The sequence below is a fragment of the Lagopus muta genome, chromosome 5, assembly GCF_023343835.1.
Source record: "Lagopus muta isolate bLagMut1 chromosome 5, bLagMut1 primary, whole genome shotgun sequence".
NCBI classification, from domain to species: Eukaryota; Metazoa; Chordata; class Aves; order Galliformes; family Phasianidae; genus Lagopus; species Lagopus muta.
The window spans coordinates 13,629,711-13,656,317 of record NC_064437.1 but is presented as its reverse complement, the minus strand read 5'-3'; the positions used below and the strand labels follow the sequence as shown (position 1 = coordinate 13,656,317).

Below are 26,607 nucleotides of genomic sequence, written 5' to 3'. Positions count from 1 at the left end.
ATGCAGGCCAGCTACAGGAAGCACGGAAGCCTTTCTGTGTACCTGAAATTACCTGAGATACGTAGACTTTCCGCTCCCAGTCAGAAAATATTTCAAAACAAATTGTTTTAAAATTATTTGACAGATTAGATTACATTTAAATATCTATCTTATTGTCCTGGTAATGTTCTTGGAATGTGGGAGGGAGCCACGCAGGACGGACCAGCAGTCAGTGTGCCGGTGCCCAGCGCCACCTCCTCCTGCAGGACTGCCACAAGCAGTGCGGGGTGGGAAAAGATCCTGCACAGGGCCGTGCCATGGGTTTCACTGCACAGCCACAAGCAGAAGTCACATACTCCCCTTTCTATGCACACGTTTTAGAAGAATATCATGCGATCAGATGTAAGCTGTACTGCCGTGCACGTGTGCACTGCTGTCTGATGGTGACCACCACCTCTTAACCACAGGCTTAACGAGGCTTATTCAGTACAGATTCAATATACTATGTAGTTACTATGTGATTTTAGATAATTCCTACATACCACCTTTTCCATAAATGCTTTTCATAGAACAATCACTGACATCTTATTTTCCCCTCCTGGTTGCTGCTTTTGGGATAACTGTGTTTCCTCACAGCCACCCCTCAGTCTGGTGGTGCCTGTTGACGTGTCATGCTGTAATGCACACTCCACCTCAAGGAGGATAAGGTGGCATTTCAGCTACGTTCATGCCATAGGATGCCTGCTGCTTTGGATGAGGGGCAGGATGGCTGTCAGCACTTCCAGCTGGGGAGCCGTTTTTGATAGCGGCCATGGGGAAAGCCAAAGAAGTCAAACATTGAGGTGAGTTTGGGCCAAGTGTGATGCCAATGTCTGCCGATGACTTCAGTGCCAGGAGGCAAGAGCTTGTGGCCCACAGCAGGGGCACACTGAGCTGTTGTTATGGCTCAGGCCTTGCAAGTGTGACCAGTGAAGGGGCGCAGAGCACAGGCAAGATGCTACACTGGCACATCCTGTAAGCCAGGACTGACAGAAGAACTGACCAACACCAGGTTTACGTGTTTAGAAATATCTTCTAACAGGAAGAGATACTTAAAACTAGATTGGCCTGAACGTGAGCAGACAAGATTTGTGATTAAGGGAGCACAGATTAGTTTATAAATGTATTTTTTCACCTCAATTTTCTTGGATTCTGTTGTGTCTACTGAGGGTGAAGCCAAAGAACAAACATTATAAGGGACACAAAGAATTAAAAGAAGCTTGGCCACAGTACCTCCCCATAAGCTGCTGTGTGACTGCCTTTTGTGTCATCATAGTGCTGAAGGAGAGCTGGGAGCGAGCTGTCAGCAGATGGTAAGCAGCAACCCTGGCAGGTTTGCAAATGAGGGAATTTCCCTGCCTGAGCCAGTGGGATGAAGTACTCATCTTTGCTGGATTGCTCTTTACAAGTCAAGAAAGCCCATCAGGTCAAAACACGTGCTTCACTGTGGCTGGTCTAAGGAGGAAGGCTTTTATTCTCCTGAGCAACACAGCTCTTTCTCTGTTCCACTTGGTAGGTACACTCCAAGAGATGCAAAGAAATAAGCAAGAAAAAAAAACAAAAAACTCAAAAACAAAAAGAACAATAACAAACCCAGGCTTCATTTACTTTTCTAGTTTTCAGTCACCCTAGTGAAGTGGTGCTTCTGTTCTGCAAACAAGCTGGATGTGAGCACACCGACACACGCACAGACTTCAATGTCATCGCCTCTTACTACCAGCTGCATTGTCTGCTCCCTTTGCTACACACACAGTGGAGAGACAGAACAGAGTGGTTCATACGTAAAACTCCACAGGGTTTCTCTAGCTCTTTTTTTCTTTCTCATTTTGTGGCTTTGCAGCATACAGAGTAGCTATGATGAAACAATTACATACGCAAACATACAAAGGTGTTTGTTTTTTCTGAATGATAAAACTATTTTGAAGATGTGAAAACCTACAGAAACAGCATAGGTTGCTTAAAACTGGAGGTTATAACTACAGATTTTTGAGCACAACACAGTATACAAAGTTCTTAAAAAGGATCTATGTTCCAATTTAAGGACTTTCTACTTCTCTTCTTAAATACCGGCTTTCCTTTTTACAACATTTGGACCCTTTGCACTTCACTCAGAGTTGGAATTCAGAGTTCTGAGGCTGATGATTGAATAAAAATTACTATTGGTAATTAATGGTAGAAGTGGAAAAAAAGGAACTTCAAGAAAGGGGATTCTCCTCAGAACGCGTTCATTAAATGTGTTCTCCCAGTCTGAACTGGAAATCATTCAAGATATTTTCCTTACTTATTGCGTTTTGCAGGATTTGTAATTAAATACATGTTGTATGTGCAGCAATTTTAGGACACTCTACACAGCAGCATTTATGGTAGGTGCACCCAGCAGTGCTGAGGGTCTGCCTGCCTGTGCTGTGCTCCTGCTCAGTGTCAACAGATACTGCTCTTGGATGCAGCTCATGGCTACTTAGGAGATGAGTTTCTAAGTTTGGGCCAGTATGCAAATACTGTGAGAAACTGAATGATGGCAATGACTTTGTGACAGCACACTGCTGAGAATTTTGTTCTTCTTGGGGCAGAACCAGCAGGAAAATTCTTTCTTGTGACTTACAAATGTGGTCCCAGCCAGAAGCATATAGTATAAAATAGAGAATGGTTATTTAGTATTTTAAGTTCCTTTGAAGAGGCTCTTCTGATGTTTAAAGCATAGATTTGAATTTGTTTATCTTTTGCCTGACCATACGACATTCTCGTCTTCAGTGTTAACATTCACTTCAACCCATGTGGAATGTCACTGATCTGTTGGTTTTGTCTCCATGTTAGGAGAAGGCTATGGTGATGATGGTCATTACACCTACTATTTTTACTGTGTGGGTGATGCCTTGGCTTCCTGGTAGCCAAAATACTTTGGTATTTTTAGCATATCTTCAGGGGGACTGGCATCCTGCAATAGCACTCTCATGCTGTAAGATTGCAGAGGTGGTAATGACAGTGCTGAAGTTCAGTGACATGCTTTGGAAAGCTCACTGGGAGGTTAGCATGTGTTTCCTAAAAAGACAAACATCATCTCAAAAAACTAAGTGCAGGATACAAAAAAGAGCTTGAGCTTCTGACGCACTGCTGTTTGAATAAAGTGCAGAAGGCAGAACCATTAATGTTCCAGCTGCCTAATTCAGCTATGAACTGAAATATTTTCATCACACTACTTATTTGAATCACTTCTTATTTCTTTCCTGTTTAATTTTAAATTTAGCTTAGCAGGACAAGCAGACTACTGGCAGTACAAGAGCATCACAGGATGGACTGGCAGAGCTTGTGTTCCTGGGAGCATCCAGCAGTTGGTGGCTGCCAGCCAAAACCTGTGCTGGGTATGGGATCTCAACAGCGCTGCCTCTTAATGCATTTTTTGGATTAAGGAGATTTTTGGCAAGGATGTGCTTGAGGAGAGAGTCACCGGTCTGAGCCAAACACTTGGCTGCTCTAGAAGTCTAAAATTTGCTTTTAAGTAGTGCACCCTCAACTTCAAATGGGGCTGGAGACCAGGGAGTCAGTGGTGGAGCCAGTTTGGTCATGAACATCTTTGCTTTTGTCTGGCCTTTAATCTAGGAGGCTACTCAGGCCTAGAATATACATGAATTAGTGCCCTGGTTTGTCCTTGTAAGAAGATAAACAGCTGTATTCCAAACCTGGGAGCCACTGGGGTGCCTCATCTGGCTGATCAAGAATAGCTCTGGGGGTAACAAAGATGTGGATGGCTGGAGTGGTGTCTGCATGCGAAGACCAGCTGCTCTGCAGGATGGAGATAATGCATGCTGCCATTAGTGGCAGCAGGGGCCAATAAGTTTCCATGGAACTGCTGCTTTGGTCCATTTGGATATCAGGAAGGCAGACGTTTTCAGTAACTGGAGTGCTCAGAGATTTTATTGATTAACAAAATCTTAGTCTGGTGATGGGGGAAAAAAAAAAACAAACTTAAAAACGTTTTTCATGTACAGAAAAATGCAGCCTGCTATTTGTTTATAGTCACACTGTATTTAACCAGTCCTGAATGTTTGTCAGTGTCCCAGTGAGAGCTCTTCAAGTTGGTGCAAGCTCTGTTCCCATCCCACTGAAGTCACTTTCACATTCTGTACAGGGCCTGCTGAAGCGAATCACGTTCTGCACTGTGTGCTCTGCAGCTCCTGAACAAAATGGGCTGAGCTGGAAACAAAAGCTGGGCTTTGACTCCTGCTGCACTGGCTCAAGTGAGTTCCAGCCAGATCCTTAATGTTATTTTATCTGCAGGGGTTGGTTTTTTTGTTTTGTTTTTGGTGGGGGTTTTGTGTGTGTGTGTGAGATCAATGCCACCTCTGTTGGGCAAATACAGGATGCATAGGGATTTAAAAAAAAATAAAATCTAGCTGCCATCAAGAAAAAGTGCTGTGTAACCATTGCTTGGAATGGAAACAATTTTCAAAGATATGGATCAAACTGTGTTTATAGACCCACCGTTGGCAGCTTTTCCCTGGGCCATTTCCTGTGTGCCTACTGCAGAGAGGACTCATGGAAGTGTTTAAACTAACATCTAAACCATATGGAACACGAGGAAAATACTGTGCGAGGCTGCATAGAAAAAGAACAGTGATGCTGAGTTTTCTTTTGTTTCCCCAGGCAAGAGACATGGGAGAACAGGCCCAAGGAAGGACTGGGTCATAGCCCAGAGGTGCTTTCACACCCCTGTGGTTCTGAGACTGCATGACTGAGGTTGGACAGACCTTCAGAGCTTTCCTGTGCTGCATGTGTATGGGATGGGATCACTGCTGTGGGGCCTCGAGGGGGTCATGACTAGAAACTTGAATCAATTTTTTTCTTTAGGAAGATTCGACTTAAAATGTCATTAATAATTAAACTATACAATGGCTTGGGTTGGTAGGGCCCTTAAAACTCACCCGACTCCAAACCCTGCAACAGCAGGGACGCTGCTGCCAGCTGAGGCTGCCTAGGGCCCCCTCAGCCTGCCCTTAAGCACTCCAGGGCTGGGTGCATCCAAGGCTGCTCGGGACAGCCCTTCCCTCCGACTTTGGCAAGGGACAAAATCCGCGAACACGTGCCGTTTTCCCCAGACCCCGGGCAGCGCTCCCCGCGGCCCGCTATGCCGTGCTGCTCGGCGCTTCGCCGGCATGGCGGCGGGCACCAGGTGCGGCGGCGAGGGCTCTCCTCGAGCTGCTGCCGAGGCGGTCCCAGCGCCCGGGGCGGCGCGGCACCGGCCCCCGTCGGGGAGCGGCGATGGGGCGGCGGGGGCATGCGCACTGCGGGGCGGCCTCTCGCCCCGCGCAGCTATGCCAAGTATGTGCGCGGCGGCGGCGCGGCGGCAGCCGGGCGCGGGGAGGCACGCCGCCATGGGGCAGCTCCCGCCGCGCCGGGGGGCCGCCGCCCGCTGAGCGCCCAGGCATGGCCGAGCCGCTGCGCAGGACGCTCTCCAAGCTGCGCGGCAGGAGGTCCCCGCGAGGGGCGGCGGCGGGCGGCGCGCACCGGCACGGCGGGGGCTGCGGGCCGCAGGGTAAGAGCCCGTCTGCCCGGGGCGCCGGGGGCCGCGTCTGGCGACGGAGCGCTCCCACGTGCGGAGCGGGGCGCGGGGTCGGTCCCCTCGGAAGGGGAAGGGGAGGGGCGCGGGGCGCTGGCGCGGCGCTTCTCCGAGAAAACGGTACCGAGGCGAGTTTCTCGGCGCTCCGAGCTCCGCTCCGCGGGGCTGTTGGCGGCGCTCCGTGCCGCGTCTGCCCGAGCCGTGTACGCGGTGCGGCTCGGCGCGGTGCCGGCGGGCGGCGGGGAGTGCAGGTAACGAAAAGGGAGCCCCGAGGCGGACGGGGCGGCTGTGCCGCGCAGGTCGGTGCGGGGAGCGGGCTGCGCCGGGCTTTGGAGCTGCATTTTTTTTTCCAGAGTTTGCGAAGACTTCGCGTTTGTTTCGAGCAAAAGTAATGCTGTTCTGCAAGTTCCAACGTCGGTCGAGAATCGGCCCTCCGCGGGCGCGTTTTCACAACGTCGCTCGTTCTTCTCGGGACAGAATTCCCCGTTTCTACGAGAGGCCCTCGCTGTCAGAGCGCTGCCCCGTGCGGCTCATCACGCGGCCGTTCGCTGCTCTTCGCCTCATGACCGTTTGTCATTCTCTCGCATTTGTTTCCTCCCTGTTTTTTTTGCACAGTTTGATGCTTACGGACCGTGCTTTGACCGCGCTGCCGTCCCGCCGCAGCGCAGCCCCGCTGTGTGCTGGGCGGTGTGCAGGTTGGGCAGGGAGCGGGTGGCTGTTGCAGCCCCGGAGCTGTGCGTTCTGCTGGACCGTATGCGGTGGGACTGGGACGGCCGTTCCCCGCTGGCCTATGACCTGAAAAGCAGCGCCTGGCGTTGGGATGAGATGTTTGATATGTGTATGTAATAGGCATGGGATTTGTCGTGATCTCAGCTGAGCTGAAGCACTGCATCTGGGGCTCTGGAGGTGCTGTGGTGTTCCTGTATTATAACTTTAGTGATTTATTTGACCTTGTGTAGATGGAGTGGGAGGTGAGTTGAGCGCCTGCTGTTTGTCTGCCCTTCTGTTTGTTCACCCCAGCACTGTGCGGAAGCCTTTTGGGGAGCAGTGCCTCATTCCGTGTTGTGCAGGGTCTGCCTCTGGAAATGCTCTGATTGCGCTGAACAGAGCCAATGGCGTTCTGCTGAATGAAGCTTTGCTCTGGAGCAGAGAGCACATTTGTCACCCCTGTAGCTCCTTGAGCTTCCTATTTATTTGAATTTCTGGTTACTATAACAGATGTTGGCGTTTGGGAGTTGCTGTGCTCTGTGGAGCTGCTGGGTGCTCAGATGCTTGCATGTGAAACAGTTTGTTATTAAAATAAACACCCACAGAAGGACTTTCAGGATCAGAGCCAAACTGGAATAAAGGGGAAGCAGCATTTGCAAACACAGCCCTGGATTGCGAGAGCTGTGCTTGGAAGACCTAAATGCAAGTGTATCATTTGGATGGGATTCAGTGAGCGTTTGCAATCAATGGCTTTTGGCAGAGCTGGCTGATTTGGAGACTGAGAGTGGAGAGCTGTGTGGCTGCGGCGTGCCCCTGCAAGCAGGAGGTTATGGCAGTGCTCTGCAGCTGCTGCTGGCCGCTGTTCCTGCAGGAGGCTCTTGTGGGTAGTGCAGTGCAGGGCTGCCCAGGTGTGCACTGAGGGCACCACGGCACGGCACTGCCCAGCGCGCAATGATTCTGAACGTGTCTCAGGGTCTGTGGTTTGGGGGCTGTGGGGTGGCAGCCCTGCAGAGGGCCTTTGTGTCCCTGGCAGTGCAAGGAGCGGCAGGAGTTGCTGTCGGTGGGCATACAGATCTGGCATGGTGCATGTTTGTATTGGCGTAAGTGCTATTCCTCAGCTCCATGGAGAAGGGAGCTTTGGGGAGGTCAGGGTAGAAGCACCCTGCCTGTGGAACACCATTACAGGTTTAGCTTTGCTGTAGTACAGTTGTATCAAGTTTGAACTTGTGTATAGAGTTTGATTTGTAGTTAAATGAAAATGAAAAATTTGTTGTAAAATGATGTATTTAAAAACTTTTATTGATTCTTCCTCTCTTCTTTTTGTCCTCACAAACCAAGGGTTGTTCATGCCCTGGGCAAAGTGTATGGCAGTAAGGACAGTCCTTGCTGGAGGCTTCTGAGCCAAATAGATCCCCACCTTTGTTTTCTACATTGTAAATACATCGTAGGAACAATGGATAACAAACCCACTGCACGCACAAAATTACCAGAGCAAAAAGATCCTTTTCTGCCTAAGTCTGTCTGACCTTTACACAGAACTCTCACTGCCATTTACCTAAATTACACGGTGTTAAAATACAGCCCAACAAGCCTGACTTTTCATTAATTACACACATGTTCTGCTTTGGCAGGCTGACGTGTAATTTGATGATAGCATCACCTTGTCTTTTGTCCTTTCAAATGAGGTCTAAGGCGAACGTGATACGATGCTGTATGTCTTCATCTGTCCTGCTAAAAGCAATGCGATATTCTGAGCATTTGTCTCTCCTCTCTCTCCCGTTCTAACAGCAGATCTAATAGAAAATGTATACGTAGCTCCGCGGAGCAGGAAGGAGCCCAAGTCTCCAAAGGCAAGTGAGCTCCCCGAGCACCGGCCACAGATGAACAGCATCACTGTTTCTAAGAAGCGCAACTGGCTGCACCAGAGCACCCACCGAGCCCCCCGCCTGGAGGGAGAAAGCACGTGTAAGAAGACACCAGGGGCTGTCACCCAGGCCCCACGGCCCCCCAGCCCGCTGCCCTCACCAAGGGTGCGGGGGGCTCCTGCCAGGTCCCCGGCAGGGCCGGAGCGCCCCAGCCTTGGCTGTGGTGCTGCAAGCGCCCCTCCGAATGCCACAGGCTCTGCCGCACTGCAACGCTGTGCCTTTGGTGAAGACAACGATGCAGATGATGAAGGAGAAATATGGTATAACCCCATCCCTGAAGATGATGAGCCAGATGTGCTGAGAGTCCTCCATCCTGCTGCCCATAACCCTGTCACTGTGGACTGCCCCGCAGGCTGCTGCAAAAGATTGCCTGTCCGGGACCTGGGGAGGGCATTAGGGCCCCTCGATGTTCCCCTATGCTCCCCAGAGAGAGCGGGGGACACTCAGCCTGGCGAGCTGGGTCCTGCCGACACCGTGCAGCCCGGAGAGCACCTGCTGCAGCAGCGGCAGAGGTTTGCCAGCAAGCCCCAGAGCGTGCTGGCAGCAGAGGAAAATCCTGCATTTAAGTGCCCCTCAGCAGGTAAGAGTGTTTAGGTAGACAAAGATGTCTTATCCTCTGCTTTCTTTGTAAAGAATGATAAGCCTTTCTTATGTTTCTTTTCTCTTTCTCCTCCTTTTGTCTGGATCAAGCACATTTCCAGTAGCAGTGCATGTTATGTTCATTAAAAAGAAAAAGAAAAAAAAAGGAAAAAAAGGCTCAGGAAGGGATATTGATACCTGCTAAATGTAGAGCGGCACAGTGACTTTTCAGCCAGTTTGCTCACCTGGCATATCTGGATGTGATTTGCCTCTGCCTATGGAGTCAGCTCCAATTTGGAATCCAGTTCCAAACAGACCATGTTTGGTCTGGCTCCAAGCTGGCTGAAAAGAAAGGTTTTACCAAGTGGGCTTACTTAAGCATGTTAATGAGAGGACCCACTTAGTTTCCTTTCTGTTCGTTAGTGTCTCATTTGGGTCTTGTGTTCCAGCCTTTAAATTGCTTAATACCTTCAGAAGTTTCTTTAACCTACTGTCTGGGATTTTTAATAAATACTTTTTGAGAGATCATATAAATGCCATTTGTAATCATCTGCTTTGTGTGGGTATACAGTATTTGTGTAATTTGAAAGTGGAGAGGCCCTGGAGCTCATTTCCAGGCTCTCATTCTGCATTGCCCTCTGGAGGAGCTCTGTCCCCCTCCCACTCAGTTCTGGCAAATTGGCCCCAGATCTGTAAGCTCAGAAGCTGCATTGCCTGGACTCAGCGCAGCGATGGCTTCTGGGAATGGGAGATGTTTTCAGAGGCACCAAAGCAACTTCTGTAAACAGCAGAAGAAAAAGTACTCTGTCCTCTCTTCTGGGAGCTCACATTTTGTTCTCCTTGTGGAAATACTGCTGATCTGAGTGTACTTTCAGTTCCAAAGTATTCTGAGAACATTTATTTAGAAATAATTCACTTTATAGCCTGCATTAAATACTTAGACCAGTTATGTCTGCTTGCAAAATCACTGAAATACCATGATGTTATTTTTTTCAAAGCAGTTTGGAGAGGTCAGGATGTGGGGTTGTTGGGAAAGTCACGAGCACATTCTGCAGGCTGTTTGACTCCAATTTAGTCATGAAGCCTGTGATGTACAGGTGATTCTCCTTAAAAAATGAAACCCTTAATGCAAGAAGGAGAATGCCCTTTTTTTTTAAATACTGAAGAAACATTTATTCCTGAAAGCAAAATGATGTGTTTAAAGCGCCTTTCCTGAAACCAGGAAAAAAGTGTGGTGAATTTCCCCCAGTAGGTTTGGTATGCTCAGAGCTGATTAAGCTACTTTGAATGCAGTTCTTCTTTGGCATGTATTTAACAGCGACCAGAGTGAATGGATGAACTGGTGATGAGATGGATCCCTGCTGCTCAGTAATTGGCTTTATCGTGGAGAAGTGATTTTTTTTTCCTCTCTTCAGTTAAGGTGTCTGCAGTTATTTTCAGCCAGATTTAAAATGACAGCTCATCCATGTGCAATTACTGCACGTAGGCAGCATGGACAGTTTAATATTATTTGTGCTTGAACCTTGCTTGAATTACACAGTTGCTGCAAAATAGATGTCTATATAGGTCAAGCAGTAACCCCTGACAAATACTCAATTTCTGCTTTGGGGAAAAGTCTGCTTATCTTTGTTACTGCTGTAATGTTATGTGTCGGTAGTGCTTAGTACTGGAGTCTAAGAGAGATTTTGAGAAGCAAAGACAGAAAGAAGTAGGATACTACAAAAACAGTAAAAGACATATTTTCATTTCAATTATTATTATTATTATATACTTAGTATATTATTTTATATATAATATATACAATTTTCATTTGATGCTATCTTCTTTGGTCAGTGCAAGTAGTTTAACCTTTTAAGCTTTAAATAATGGTGCCTTATTTGGATCTCAAATGTTGTACAGAGGAAGCAGTCATGTTTTTTTTTTTTTTTAATGGGAACTTGAAGGAAAAATATAAGAGTTTGGTTGCTGAGAGTCTTCCCAAACAAAGTAGTGAATAGAGCTGTCCTGTAAATGTTTTGTTTAAATGGTGTATAGATTGTAGTGGTGTTGATTTTCCCATTGTCTTAACTTGCATCATTAGTTCCAAGTGTTAATCGGGTTAGTTTCTCCAGTAAAGGCCATGTATGCTAATAGGATTTGTCAGGTGATTCCTTGTTGAATAATTCTAGCTGTGCTAGTTTTTGGAAAGGAATAAAAACAAAACAGCCCTATACTACAGCAATTAGGAAACACACTTTTGTTTATGTATTTTGTTTATGTCAAACAGACAAAAGGTGGCAGTAAGTAGAAAATTTGCTGAGGTAGAAATGTAGAAACATGGCACCAGCTCATGTTCTAAGGCTACAGGAGAGGAATTTAGGTGGAAATTTACGTGGACAGTGGAGCATGTTTTTCATATCACATTTAGAATTCTTCAAATGTATGAAGTTCTGAAGTAATTTTTTCTTACGACTGACTGTATTCTAGTTGAATGTGTTGCTAGACATCTGTATCACTATCAAGGCACTGAAGAATAGAGTCCCTTTGTAGTTCCTGGTTTTGCCATAGGTTTACATTGTGGATCTTCAGATAGGGCCTTTTTTGGAGAATTTGTAATGCTTCTGCTTTTAGTACCAGCATTTAGAGGGTAGGTTTAGACTAGATATTAGAAAGAAATTCTTTACTGTGAGGGTGGTGAGACATTGCAATGGGTTGCCTGGCGAGATTATGGATGCCCCCTCCCTGGAGGTGTTCAAAGCCAGGCTGGATGGGCTTTGAGCAACCTGGTCAAGCAGGAGGTGTTCCTGCCTATCGCAGGGGGTTGGAACCAGGTGATCTTAAAGGTCCCTTCCAACCCAAACCATTCTACGATTATTTCTGGGGGTAGTGCCTAACTGATCAGTGGGGTCATTTCATGTCTGTGTCTCAGAAGCATTCTACTAGGGCATGCTGATTCTAGCCTGTGAGAACCCTGGCTATGCTTCTGTTACTAAACATGTGTGCTAGCTAGATGTTTGGCTGCAAAATCCTGGTAGGAGTCATTGGAAATTGATTTTTTTCTCAGCACTGCAGGAGGTGATGGTTGGTGCTGTGTTCCAGTTTAGCTCCAGCTGGGCACGTACTGGGGTTAATCTAAGCAGTGCTCTTCCTTCACTTAAATGGATGCTCTTCTGGTTTATAAATTTATTGTTTGGGGCCCAAATTTTTTAGGCTTGCATGTTGCAAATGATCTTTGTCAACAGGCCAAGAAGTGTGTCCTGCTCCTGTAGAGCTGAGTGGCAGAATTTTGGGGGGGTGACATGTAGGTTTTGAAGGCTGTGGGCCTACCCAGGGATCTGTCTTTGATCCGTTCTGGTGACCTGCTGTAAGGACCTGCTGGGGAGTGGGATTAGGAGTTGTAGCAACCGAAGAGTTGAAGCAGTTAATGTGAAGTAGTTATTTATTTCATCTTATGCTTTGTATGGAATCGTGTTTCTGTCATCTTACTGGGGAAACAGAGATACTTTTTATCTCTTGTAAGAAACCACTAAGGAAAGAGGAGGTGGTGCGAGCAGTCCAGAATGAGGCACACCTGGCACCGGGGCCGATGGCGCTTGGTCCAACGCCAGCATTCTAATGAAGCCTGCTGTGGTCTGTGTGACACGGAGAATCATTAACGTTTAGAATATTTGCCAGGAATTCATTCCTGTTTGCAGATAGCAAGCTCTTAAGGCTGGCGGGTGACCTGAAGTGCTGTTAAACATGCTCGTTGTCCCCTCTCAAGGGGTCACCCAGCAGGGGGCACTGAGGGCTGTGGTGGCGCAGGGTCAGCCCGACAGGCTCTTACAGCATGGTCTGTGTAAAGTAGTGTGTGACTTCTGCTCCTGAAAATGTGACCCCAGCATTGATGGGTTTGTCACGGCTTACTCAGTGTCTGTGTATACTTGGCATTGTACTGGAAGAAAATGAACAACTGTTACTGAGTGCTCAGAGCATTCTTTTTTACCCTTTTAATAGTTCCTCCATTCCTTGACTCTGAAGTGCCACGTGGGGTTGAACACAGAGACCAAATTGGTCAAAATGGCAGTTTTCATAAAGGTTAAAAAAGGACTTATCTTTTAGCAGACTAAGAGAAGATTCTTCCTTTTGTTTAGATAATTATTATGTAGAAATTATTACATTCTATCCTCATTTAAGGAAGTTTTTTTGCTAATATGGATAAGGGAGGTTACTTTCCTTGCATATTAGTTGAAGTTGCTTGCATTTGATATAGCATGAATTCTCTTAGAGCTGTTTTCAGCTTTGCAGCGAGTCTTTCTATCAGAGTGGATATAGAACTATCTGAGGATGAAATGGGCCTGAGCTGGAGTAAGTTACCAGCCTTTGGCATCAGTAGAGCCGTGTTATTTGTGTCAGCTGAGGATCCAGATCAGTATCTCTTCTGGAATCTAGCACAGAAAAACAGGAGCCTTTTTTTCATTCAGCTGTCATTTGCTCTGAGATTGATTTTGAGCTGTTTGGGATTTTCTGTTCTGATTTGTTGCTTTTGGGGGAGAAAGAGAAAAAAAAAGTTTTCCCAAGGAATACATTGGGTTGACTTTTAAAAATAGAAAATAAAAGTAAAAAATCTAGGACAAAGGGAAGCTTTGGTTTTGAAAATTATAGCAGCTTAGTACAAGCTGTATTTTTTTCCTCTTCCTAAAATGAAATGGCCTAGAAGTTAGCTTTCATACCATACCATTTTTCTAGAGATACACTTTCAGTGTCAGATGCAGCGTATTAAGTATTTCAGGAGGATGGCAGGAAAAATGAAATTACATATGAGCTTTAGTTGGGTCAGAGCTCAGCTCAGAGCTCAGCATTTCCCTTAGTTATTATGAGCATGGCTGTTTGGTATTTTAATAGCTCTGTGATGAGGAACTGATGTTTTCTGACTTACTCATCTCATCTTGGGATCCCGAAAATACATCACAAGCTTTCTCATGAGCTTTAGAGTTACTCAGAACTCTTCCTTAAGCGATGTGGAATGTTGTACATAGAATGGGATAATCAAATATGCCTGTAACATAGCAGGCATTGTTGGCAGGCAGTCTGACAGTGTCACGTCCACCCAGGCACAGAGGGACAATGCTAAGCTGGGCCAGAGATGAATGTTACCATGTGGGATCATGACGTGTGCCTGAAGGCTGTGTGCTGTGAGTTTGCCTGCTGTTCCTGTAGGGCAGATCTGTGTAGGTGAGGTTTCGGGCCCTGCTCTCCCCTGGCCATGAGGGGAAGGGCAGCTGATGGCTGTGGAGCACCTCATGTCCAGGGGCCACCTGCCCTGCCTCTGTGACTGTGGAGAGTCTTTGTCCCATGTGTGACCATGCTGTGAAGCAAATAAAAGCTGTGGGCTTTACTCATCCACCTGAACCAGCTCAGAGAGGCAGCCCTGGTACAAAGTCATTTGGCTCAGTGCACTGCTTGGTCCCCGACTTGACCCTCGGCAAGCTGTCCATCCCTGGGTTGGGGTCTCCTTTGAAAGCTGCTTTCTTCTGCACTTTGTGCAGCTGATGCTGCTAGGAAGTGCGAGGCGGGTGTGTGGAGTGCATTGTCAGCTGCACCTCATCATCACCCCCCTGCTGCCTGGGCTATCATTGGCACCCCAGTGCCTCTGGTGCTTCCCTTCCTCCTGCCAGTCTTCCCTAAGGCATTTCTGAAGTGTCAGATGCCACCTGTGTGGAACAGAAAGGAAGCTGGGCCAAGTGAGCAGGCTGGGAAGTGGAATGTGATGTGACTGTGCTGCAGGTCCCTATTGCAGCTCGTTAGCAGTCATCATGTGTACATTTGGAAATGATGTCCGTACCTCAGCACATCGCTGGCATTAGTGGGGGCATGACACTTGTGGGATTGGTCCCACATAACCAGCTTCTGCCAGCTGTGTTTTGTTTTAACCCTTTGTGATGAAGGCAGCAGAAGTCATACCTGTGAAAGTCAGAATGTTGGGTTGCCTCTGCGGCTCTCCTGAGATGGAGGAAAGTTGAATGGGCTGGCCTGCTTTCTTAAGCCCGTGCCAGAGGCGTGGAGCAGAAAGGGAAGGTGAATATCAGCACAGCACCGGCTGCTATGGGGTGTTCTGGGCCAGCGCAGCTATACCGCAACCCGCAGCACAAGCAAGGCTTTGTCCAGCTCTGTTGTACCCCGTGTCTCCTGCCAGCTGCTGCCAGAACAGCAGGCAAGGAACTCCTCCAAGAAATGCAGAGCTAAAGGCATTTTCCTCTGTTGCTCTCAAAAACAGATACTGTGTGCTGTTCTCTATGACTGAAACTCTGCTATAAAAGCGCTCTTTTAAGCAAATAGTGATTTGGACTTACTGAATGGTGATTGGAATTAGACAGTAAGCATCAGAAGAATCTGTAAAAGAAGCTGCTGTAAAGAATGAGTTGCTGTGTACCTCTTTCCTTGTACGCACTGTGAGTAGGGTTTGCCTTTCCTCAGTGAGCAGTGGGGTGGATTCCCCTGCTAATATAGGCATAGGACTGTAGGTCTCTGAACAGCTGGGGCGGCTGCAGCAGCAGGGCTGAGTGTGACCGGATGCTCTGGTTTCCAGCTGGGAGCACAAGGCTGCATGAGTGCTGCCAGAGCTTGCCTGGGATGAAGGGATGGGATGGTTGTTCTTACAAAAGCCACTCTTAGTGTCTCAGTGGATAGAAAAGTGGCTCTAAGTGAGAGTACTCATGAAATTTTATTTGTTCTGGCCTTAGTTTTCATCTTGCACACTACAGCAACTCAAGTGAATCCATTGCCTTTTATGCAGTCATTACTGCCTCATGCTGGTGGCAAGAAGAAAGGCTTGAGCTGAAACTCAGTTTTGGGGTTTTCTTAAACATTCAAGCATGAGGAGAGCTGCAAGTTCATGTCTCTATGAGTCATGCACAGAAATTACTGATAGCAGCTTCTTATTCTGATTGTATCCCTTCATTACTTGTCCTGCACTGTCAAATGAATGTAGTTATTTTTTCTCTCATTCTTTTCCTCTTCAACATCAGTGCCTGTTGTTAAAATTATTTTTGTTCCTTGAAAAGAGATTTTCCAAAAGATTTCCCACCATGGTGTCAGTTGGGAACTGTATAACTTTAAGCCCTGTCACAGGGTGGCTGTGCCAGGAAAGAGGGAAAACTGCTGGCACGAACAAGGCAGTGCACAGTGCAGCTTTTGGAATAAATAAATCCTTGTTGCTTTCCTGCTCCTCCCTGCAGCAGAAAAGGGGAGCTGAAAGAAATGAGAGAAGAGGGGTGAGACGCTTCTCCAGAGTTCTTTTGGGTAAGAAAGGGAAATGCAAAGTAAAGTAGCAGTATCCTTTACCAGGGATGTGCATGTTTCCTTTAGACGTGAGAGGGCAATGCTGATGTGTTAATCTTTGTCGCTAACTGCTTTGTGGGCAGAAGTGCACTTGTCATTTTCCAGTGCTTTCCTTTAGAGGACTGATTTCATTGCACCTGTGCCCCAGGAATGCAATTGTGTCTGCCTGGATGAGAGGGATGTAACGCAAATGGACAAGGGCTGAATGCAGTGGGTGAAATAGCTCATTTGTTTATCTGTAGTTTCTGGCTCTTTCATCTCCATAGAGCAGAACAAATCAGGCTTCTGACTATGAACTGCCAAATTTGGCTGCACAGGTCAACAAAGCACAACACTCTGGGTGCTTGTTAATATCTCTAACTGGTGAACGACAGTCATCTGAATGAATTGCATTTGTCAAGTTAAGACAAATCAAAGTGTTTTCCTCTAGTTCGATATTTTATTTTCATTACTGTGAACTGCACTTACAGAACATTTGTTTATTCTCTTTAATTTTTTTTTCCTAAAGGGCCTGGAGTTGTACTTGCACACAAGATTGATATACCAATAACAGAAGTTTCTCCTCCAAGTCCTAGTCCCTTGAAAAAAAGTGGATCAATCAATTGGCCTTTCCCCGATCGAATCAAATCTCCCAGAACTGTGAGGAAGCTTTCCATGAAAATGAAAAAACTGCCAGAACTCAGCAGGAAGCTGAGTGTCAAGGGAACTTCAAGCCATAATAGCTCAGATAATCCTTCTTCCCTGCAGAAAGGGAGCTCTCGGGATACAAGCCATACAGCGTCTTTGCCATCTTCTGGAAACTCAACTGCAGCTGCCAGCAGGAACGTCATAAGTCGTTACCACCTCGACAGCAGTGTGTCATCACAGCACACCTACAAAAAGAAAAGCTCAAGGAATTCCAAGTCCTCCAGCAAAGGTGGTTACCTCAGTGATGGTGACTCTCCGGAACTTTTAACCAAATCAGGCAAACATGGACATGAAACCAAGTGTGGGAAGGGAAAAGAGAGCTTTCCAAGTAACAGTGGTAAAACTGAGATAGATATCGATGCTTTCAGGCACTACAACTTTTCTGATCAACCCAAGTGTTCCCAGTACATCTCTGGACTTATGAGCATTCACTTTTATGGTGCTGAGGACTTGAAACCACCAAAAATAGACTCAAAAGATGTCTTTTGTGCAATACAGGTTGACTCAGTAAACAAAGCAAGAACAGCCCTGCTTACATGTAGGACAACATTTCTAGATATGGACCACACATTCAACATAGAAATTGAAAATGCTCAGCACTTAAAGCTGGTGGTGTTCAGCTGGGAGCCCACCCCACGGAAAAACCGTGTTTGTTGTCATGGCACTGTGGCTCTTCCTACTCTCTTTCGAGTGACAAAAACACATCAGCTGGCTGTCAGACTGGAACCAAGGGGGCTTATTTATGTCAAACTGTCACTTATGGAACAGTGGGAGAACTCTCTTGATGGTTTGGATGCAGATCGGGAACCAGTGATGTTTGGTGTAGATGCTCGAAAAGTGGTAGAGAAGGAAAGTACAGGCCTGATGGTGCCGCTTTTAATTCAGAAATGCGTAATGGAAATTGAAAAAAGGGGCTGCCAGGTACTGTATATATCTTAATGTTTTGTTAATGTTGCTGTGTCTGGATCTTTGTTGCAGATTTTTGCACTGTTACTTCTGGAGCAGGAGTGGTTTTTAAGTTATTTTCTTGCTCCCTCTGTGTGGTGAACGCCAGTCATAGTATTGGGGGGAGAACAGCAGGACTGCGAAATCACTGCTTCCAACTTTGCTCTTGTAAAGGAGAAGAACATTTGCTCACAGCACCTTTAGGACTGCAGCACCCAGCATGTAGAGTCACCCTCAAAATAAGGCAGAGCTGAGATTAGGATTTGGAAATGTCTGAGGCACAGATCATTACTTAAAGACATAGTGTACTGACCCACAAGGAGCATGGTACTCCCTCCACATTTGATGCAAAGCATGAAGATGAGGAAGGGCTAGGTTATTTGTTAGATAGGTTATTTGTTTCCTCACACTGCTTCTCCTAGCCTTTCGTCAAATTGTCCTTAGGATTAGGAAAGGCAGTAAGGCCCACTGTGTTCTCTTCATCTTACTGCGACTTATGTCAGTTGGTGTAACCCAATGGAGAAGAAATGTTGTAGAAACAAATCCCCCGTTACAGACTAGAAATTTCTAGACTAGAAATCCCCCCGTGCTAGACTAGAAATTTCTTAGGAAGGAAGATATGCAGTCCTAAGGACAGACGTTGCCCCTTGGTAATTCATTTGAAATTGTGAGAGGATTTCTACATACTGCTCTATAGACTGTTTCTGTTTCTGTTTCTCCTGTTGCTGTCCAGGTGAAATGGAGAGGTAATCACAACTACCACTGTTACTACTTTTAATTGCTAACAGTTTGGCTGTAGTTTCCTGGTGTTAAGAAATTAGTGGCTACTTATAACCTAGATTGAAATATACAGACAGGAATAGTATTTGTATGTAATTATTTTGCTGAAAGTCAGTACTGATAGCTGTGTGATTGTCATTGTGCTTCTCCTAACATGCAAATCGGTGGAAAAAAGAAGTTGTATTCTTTCCAGTATTTGTGTCTCATGGTTGCAGTGTTTTATTTTGGGCTTATTAGCACCTAGTCATGCAAATGATTTTGGGTAATCAAGGCATCACTGGTAATGAGGCGATTGGGATCTGAGCTGTCTGTGTGCACCTGGTGCTTCTGAGCATAAAATCTAATTTGTGCATTTGCTCAGGGAGAAATAAAAATGCAAAATATACTGTTAACTTTTAACCATGCACTTTTCTGACCTTTTGATTTTCTCTTAGAATGCAGACTACTGTCATGACATATCGTTTCCACCTGACTTTCAGACATAGTGTTACAAAACTGGGTTGAAATTTTCTTAGGCCAAATATCGGGTCTTATTTGGTCATGGGAAGGAGAGAGTACAAATTCCATTGAGTGACTTTCCATGCATTTAAGCAGGAATTAATGTATGGCCAGACAAATACTCTTCTTTGCAAACCTGGATATGCACGTTCTAAGCCAACAGACTGCATCAAGTTTTGAGCTGGTTGGTTGTTCAAGTCCACAGCATTTTGGGGCTAACCATGTGTTCAGTACATCTGCCTGTAAAATCCATTAAAATTAAATTAAAATAGTATATGTAAGATTTAGCTCCTCTCAGTCACGGTGGTGATGAAAATGAAAAATACAGCAACAAAAAAATGCAAAATGGGAGTGTGTGAAAGCACGTAATTGGCTTAGTAATACAGTCCAGATGTGTTGTGGAGTCACTCCTAGCATCTTGAACACATGAAATAACCCTTGCTTCACATTAAATGTTACATGTCATTTGAAATGTGGAAGTCAGCGTCTTGTCATCTTTAAAATAGCAATTTGTGAATGTCATTAGAATGGAGTATTTGTAATTCTCTTGAAATCCTTTCTACCAACATCAAGCAGAGTTTTAGTTACATCTAGCTTTTTCTTGTAGGAAAATGTTAAGGGTCTTTTTCCTTGAGAGATTTATGATGTCTCTTGTTTATTAGGTAGTTGGTTGTGCTGCTACCTTTTTCTACTAACAATTAATAACAATTTTGGAACATGTTCTAATGTACTTCAAAATGATTTTTCTCTTCTTTTCTGCTTAAGGCCCAGTTTTATCTTATATAATTATACAGTTATTACTAGAGAAAATGATGGTGATCTAAATGCGTAGGATAAGAGGAGAATTATGTTTATTTCTTTGTTTCCCAAGTTTTATGTAAAAGTAAAGTCCTGAGTGGATTCTGAATTACCTGATGGTGTGCTTCTGGCTTACAGCTTGGGATGGCTCAGTGAACACTGCTCAGGATGTCTCCTGCTGTAGAAAGCTTTGGCATTAGTCACCTGCCAGTTGTCTCTTGAGTAACTTTTGATGGTGTATGTGATCAATTAATATTAGCAGTTGGCAATGTTTGAGTTTTCTTAACAGTTGTTTGAACATCTTGCTGTACATGCTCCCAGGTGAGTCCTAACATGCTATGTGTTCTGCTTTGCGGGGATAACTGATGTGGAGCTGTGGTTCTTGCCCACAGGTTGTGGGCCTGTATCGGCTGTGTGGCTCCGCAGCGGTGAAGAAGGAGCTTCGAGAGGCGTTTGAGAGGGACAGCAAGGCAGTGACTCTCTCTGAAAGCCGGTACCCAGATATTAATGTGATAACAGGTAATGATTTGACTTCTCTTTCAGTATATAGTTTTGGCATGTTGGTAATACACCTTTTAGAAGGTGAGGCTCTGAACTAGTTTTCTGTTGTTGTTTAACAAGTCATTAGTTACTTTCTGTACTGCGAAAGCAAGCTCAGTAACGTTGGAGGTGTGTATACAAGTAGCTGTGACTGGGAGGGAGGAGGATGGAGTTCCATTGACTCATGAAACTTGGTGTAGGAAGGGAACCTGCACAAGGTGCTTTCACAGTGGCATCCTGGTGAAGGAGAGGGGCTGGGGGCAGAGGAGCAGGAGGTCTGACAAAACTTCTCTTCACCTGCCCCAGCTTTTTAAGGGAGCGTTGGTGCCCAGTACAGCTGAAATCGTCAGGTGTTTTTGTTGTTGCTTAAAGGCCAAACAGTTTTGTAGCTATTGATGATATTTGTTATGTAAACCAAAGTTGAGCTGATTTCAGGGATTGCAGAAAAACTAATCACTGGAGGCAATTAGACAAGAACATTTCATTACTTCCAATCCAGTGATGGAAAATGTTAACATCAGCAGCCAGGGTGTAAATTTTCTGTGCCAGAACACTTTGTGACATTCAGAGGCATTGAGCAGTTCTATCCCATTTGATTGTTTCACTTCAGTGTATTGGGAATTAATTTTGTGTTCAGTACATTCTGTAATTATTCTAAGTAGTGTCAGAAGATACTGCCCAGTGGCATTTTCTTTGTTAACCAAACCTTTTGTACAGACCCAGCAGGTCAGGTCACCTCAACTCCCTTGGCCTCACGGTTGGGCTCATCATTGCTCACCAGCACCAGCATTCTCAGCAGCAGAACCTTGGGCTTGTGTTGCACTCTGCTGTGTGTGATGCATCCTCTACTGGGAGAAGGCGAACAGAAGAAGTAAATAATAGAAATAATCTTTTAACTTAATGTTTTTCTTCTCCTTGCAAATAGATACATGAAAGAAGCAGTGATGATTTCTAACATGATATTTATTATTCTTGAAAACTTTTCTCAATTTTAGTAAATCAATTGTGCTGTAAAACAGCAGAAACTGTCTGATGTTGACTTGTAAGCAGACAAATGTCGAACAGATTCTCGGTTAATATAAATTTTTGGCTAATGAAATATTTGACCTATTTGATGCTTAATTTTGCCATAATAAAGAAGGCATCACACTCCCATGCTACCAGAAATGATATAAAGCAGAACTATTTGCATAAATGTTTCCGGAATATCGTGGGGAAGGGTGTTGAAGCTTCCTTGTATGTGTGCAAAAGAACCTGCAATGCATCACAAGCATTGTGTCCGTGGGAGCACTGTGTACTAAGAACCCACTGTTACTGGTAGAAGCTGAGCTTGGAGCTGCAGGAGTGCACAGTGGAGACAGCAGGCCTTGTCAGGGCAGCAGTGTCTGTGCTTTCTGTCATGGGTTTATGATGCGGTGCTGAATCTGAAGAGTGTACTTTAATGCCACGCTGCCATCTCTTTAAGCCACATTGATGAGGGTGAGCCGTTCTTTGCTTAGCTGTGGGCAGCATGGTTTGGGCATAAAGGTGAGGCTGCAGTTTGTGCTGGCAGAGCTGGGCTACCTGCTATGCTCAGCATGGGAGTAAAGAGCCCGCAGAGCACAGTCTCACTGTACAGAGAGCCTGGGCAATGGCTGTTTGCCCCGGTTCTTCATGCTGTGTTTGCGGTGCTGAGGCTGCATCTCGTGACTCGTACTTTCCTAAGCCAAAGCATTTGTTCCATAGAATGTGAATCCTCAGCATAAATCTTGGCACATTTGGAGAGAAGTGCTTTCTTGTGTCCTTTTTGAAATTTGAGTAGCACTGTTTTTCCAGATGATTATACAGATTTTTTTTTTTTTTTTTGACAGCTCTCCAAAGACCAAAGAATGAGCATTTAATGATTAAATCTTTACTGAGAACTGCCCCTGGGGTTGGCACAGGCTTACAGAGGCGCTCGTGGCTCAAAACCAAGCGCGCTGCCAGTTTTAGGAACTGACCAGTAGAAGTTGTTGCATCATGTCTGTTCTCATCCGTGTGAATTCATATCTCTAAATAAAGCGTGTAACACTGTTAACAGCTCAGTGGGCCAGAAAAATGAGGGATCACTGAAGTGGATGGTAATTTCAGCTTGCTGTCTCCATTTGCTTTGTAGGGTGAGGGGTCGTGGCAAGGAGAACATGCCAATGGGTTAGCAGCAGGGAGTATGGCTTCCTGCAAGAAAACAGGGCTAATTTGGCAGAGTGAATAGCAAAAACGAGTAGAAAGGCCAAAGGGCATTAGTGGATTCCAGTCTGCCCTGTTAACCGGGGACACTGAGGAACGTGATTTAATGATTTGATGCTCATGGGTGGACTAGGTGATCTGGTGGTCTCTTCCAGCCTTAATGATTCTACTGATTCTATGGTTCTAAGGTCCTTCAGGTGGTAGTCTTGTGGTTGTGGTTGCTGTCAGAGGAATTCTCAGTCATCGCTGTGACTGTTGCAGTAGCACTAGCTGATCTGACTCGGACATATATTTAGTCCTTTCCTGCTGTAAGCTGATTCTGAATTTGGCCTTCCCCACCCAAAACATGGCAGTGTCAGCTGGTGCTTTACATAGATAAGAGGGAAAGGCATCCCAGCCTGTGCTGTGCTGCGCCTCCTGCTGCCACATTGCTCTCATTTTCGCCTGTGGATGCATGTGGGACACTTCTGAATTGAGAAGATGAAATATCATTGGTGGGAAGAGAGGAATGTGAATAAGTTACTAAACAGAAGCGTAGTATGCCACTTCAGTGACTGCTCTGCATAAAAACAGAAAACCTCAAAGCAAACAAAGAAGCCCAGAGGAATTTGTGTTCAGGAAAACATAGAGCTGGCTGGTTTTGTTTCTCATACTCCTGCCAGTATGTTCCTGTGGTGTGCCAGGGGGCTGTGTGCCTGCTGCTGGCCTGCCCAGCTAGAGGGGCTGTGCAGGGCACTACTGCCGGGTTGCGCTGCTCTTGGGGCAGGGCCTGGCTAGCTGCCTGTGCACTGGGTGCACTCCTCATTTCTCAGTGGTACCAGTTAACAGCGAGAAGCCACTGCAAACGTGGCTGCAAAGGGGAACATTAGCTTCCATTCCTTGTATTTTTTATAAACTGCCTCATAAAAAGCCTTCTGCAGTGTGATTCAGTTTGCAGTTAGGTTATGAAGACAGAATTGATATGAACTGTTGCTTTATCAAATAGCAGAACATGATAGTATTTACACTGATGTGGGGTTTTCCAGAGCTGTGTGGAGCATGTGCCAAAAAATCTTCTGTCTTTACAAGTGTGCCTTATCTGAGGACAGACTGCTCTGTTAATTACAGTGTCCTCTTTCAAAAGATTTTTAATGCATCATTTCTTAACAAACTTCTTAAGCTGTAATCTAGCTGAATGGGCAGATATTTATGGTCTGAATGCTTTTTCTTTATTCTTTTAGAGGACAATAAGAGCTGATTGTTTCCCTCAGAGCTTTTAGTGCTGGCTGTGCTGGATGTGCTGCCCCATGGCATTATGTTTGAGTGCTTTCCAGGGCCAAGCAGAAATCTTCTGCTGGGTTTTCTTCTTATAGTTGCTGAAATCGGCTCATATTGAAGTGTAGCCAGCTTTTAGCATCAACTTACATGAATGCAGACAGTCGGTTCTTTCTCATTTGTTTGCATTTGTGGAAGGCGTAAAAGCTGGATGCAGTGCTGCCAGGTTGTTGCGTCCCGCAAACAAGGAGAAAGCACCTCTCCTCCAGCTCTGGAGATGCAGCTGTACGTAGTGCAGCTGGTAGTGAAGCTGGAAGAGCCCAGTGCTGGGATGGCAGACGTGAGTGCTGCAGAGCTGCAGGAGCAGAGCCGCCCACTGGCTGTAGCCAGAGCCTGTCCTGTGCAGAGAGCTGCTGCTCAGCTTGCTGGTGTTGTTCTACCTTTACTGCCTCCTCCTGTCCCTAGCTCCTGAATTTGTCACTGGCACGAGGAATTTTCCTGGGAGATATGTGATTTCTGTGTGCCTTAGTGCTTCCAACCCATTCCAAACAGTGAATGCGCAGCTTCATGACAGCAGCTGTTCTTGTACCTCTTCTGAAGGTGTCCTAAAGGATTACCTGCGAGAACTGCCCTCTCCACTGATAACCAAACAGCTCTATGAAGCAGTAGTGGATGCCATGGTGAAAAATCCCTTGAAGATGGCAGCCGCTGGTTGTGAAAATGACCCGAGTGACTCTGAGCACACAGCAGCCCTTCTGGATTGCCTCCCAGATGTTGAGAAGGTGAGTGGTATTAATGGGGTCAAGTAATGGTAAATTGCCAGCTTCAGAAAATAAAGGAGTTTTTTCACACTGGAGTTCAAACATGTCAAAACATGTACAACTGTTTTCTGAAAACATGGATTTGTCATGCTCCAAGTCTTTGAAAATACTTCAAGAATGAAGGTATCTGGCCATAACTTTCATTTAGGTGTGCCTTTAGAGATCATCTCTGTAAAGGTAAGCAGTAAAAATGGCACTATTTTATTTTTAGATTTCAGGTAAGCTGTTGTCATTTACAGCAGGACTGGGTGGCCAAACAGCTAGCAATGGGTTATTTTTGTTGAAAGCTAAGTAAACTTCTGGAGGCTTGTTCTGACACTGAAGTCTTTCTAAGGGTTTCTTCATCTTCTAATATATCTGGTTTGCTTGTAGTGCTTCTGCAATCTCTCCCTTCTTTGATATCTCCTCTCCGCTGCTAGAAAACTCGTTCATGTAGAACTGAGATCAGGTGAGAAGCAAGATGAATTCTACCAGAAATTCAGTCCTACTTTGTTTCCTCTGCGGCAGTCTAACACAGCTCTTTTATTCAGCACTTAGCTGTTCCACTGCTGGGTGTTGACAGAAAAGCTTGAGCTATCAGCCTTGGTTTTATCCCTCTAGAGCAGTGATGTTAAGGTGACAGTGCTGCAGTATTGTGTTTCCCGATGAGTGTTTTGTTCTGCAGGCTACCCTGAAGATGCTGTTGGATCACCTGAAACTGGTGGCTTCTTACCACGAAGTAAATAAGATGACCTGCCAGAACTTAGCTGTGTGCTTTGGGCCCGTGTTACTGAGCCAGAGGCAGGAGACCACCAACCACAACAACAGAGTCTTCACAGACTCGGAGGAGCTTGCTAGTGCCCTGGACTTCAAAAAACACATAGAAGTTCTTCACTATTTACTTCAGCTGTGGCCAGGTACTGTTTCACTGATCTAATCAGTGGGAACTGTCAAACTGTTGCTGTATGTTTTTAATGTGACAGTGTAGATTAATTCACAGGATAACTGAGCAGAATCAGGATCTTTAAAATATGAGGTACTGTGGCAACACCTATTAATGTAAAGAAATCATGCAGTCATGTAGTTACTCTTTGTATTAAACCACTGCTTAATGTAAAGTTTATTGTTCTAATTACTTCTTTGCCAAATGGCAGCAATTCAGTGAAAAGTGCTTTATGTAAGTAAAGATATCAGAGAAAGCAGACCCAGTGGTAGTAATATTCCCATATCTGAACCTTAGTTAGTTTCTAGTTCTTATTGTTTTCCTGCTTTCTTGCTTCAACCATTCAGGATTCTGAGTATATGGGATTCATGAGTTGTATGGTCCCTGAGAGACTCAATGGTTTACTTTATTTGTACATTTATAGTTAGGCAGAGCTGTTCCTTGTAGTAGGGGCCATGCAACTTCTTATTGTTTCTCCAGAGCTTTGCGTAAGGAAAAATGTTGTGTGCAAGTACCTTTTATCTCATGTTTCTAAACTTAAGAGCTCAAATGCTTTTCCACGAGCTGGGGTCAGTTCCCAGTAATGGAAGTGAAATTCTGATTTGATTTAACTACTGAAGTACAAGTGGAGTTAATTATTTCTGCAAAGATTTTCCTTTCAAGGACCACTTGAATGATTATACAGCATTCACATGTCCCCAGCTGTTCAGAGAGACAGTTAGTGGAGATACAATGACATCAGTGAGCTGCAGCGAACTCCTTTGCATTTCATCTTCTGCAGTTGCTTTAAGGCAAGATCAGGCTGAGATATTTGTTGTTTTTTGTTAAGTTTGATAAGAACACTGTGAAACAACATTAGATCCAATGGGCTTAATTTTGTATTCAGGTATTCTTTGACCAAATTGTTGTCAGTTTCCTCTCTATATGGAAGATGTATCCATTGCTCCATGCTGTAGATCCTTCACTCTTCACAGTGCTTTCACTGATGGTGCGGAAAATTGTCAGTTGGTTAACCTGGGTGTTTTAATAACTGTTTTTCAAACCTGAACACTGTAAAGCCTTATGTTCTTTAGG

The 26,607-nt window shown here is 45.3% G+C and overlaps 1 protein-coding gene across 4 annotated transcripts in view; it reads left to right on the top strand.

The window, feature by feature from the left end:
• Positions 1-5,415: 5,415 nt before the first annotated feature.
• SYDE2 (synapse defective Rho GTPase homolog 2) overlaps positions 5,416-26,607 on the top strand; it is a 30,488-nt gene continuing 9,296 nt past the window's right edge. The window contains exons 1-6 of one of the 4 annotated variants that reach the window (XM_048945704.1): positions 5,416-5,548; positions 8,069-8,785; positions 16,592-17,691; positions 20,184-20,310; positions 24,391-24,572; positions 25,276-25,507. In XM_048945704.1, the coding sequence (XP_048801661.1) occupies positions 5,440-5,548; positions 8,069-8,785; positions 16,592-17,691; positions 20,184-20,310; positions 24,391-24,572; positions 25,276-25,507 (2,467 nt within the window). In that variant the 5' untranslated portion in view covers positions 5,416-5,439. Of the gene's footprint in view, positions 5,549-5,672; positions 5,824-8,068; positions 8,786-16,591; positions 17,692-20,183; positions 20,311-24,390; positions 24,573-25,275; positions 25,508-26,607 lie in introns of those variants that run through there. The other 3 variants (XM_048945702.1, XM_048945703.1, XM_048945705.1) reach the window with 3 other exon arrangements.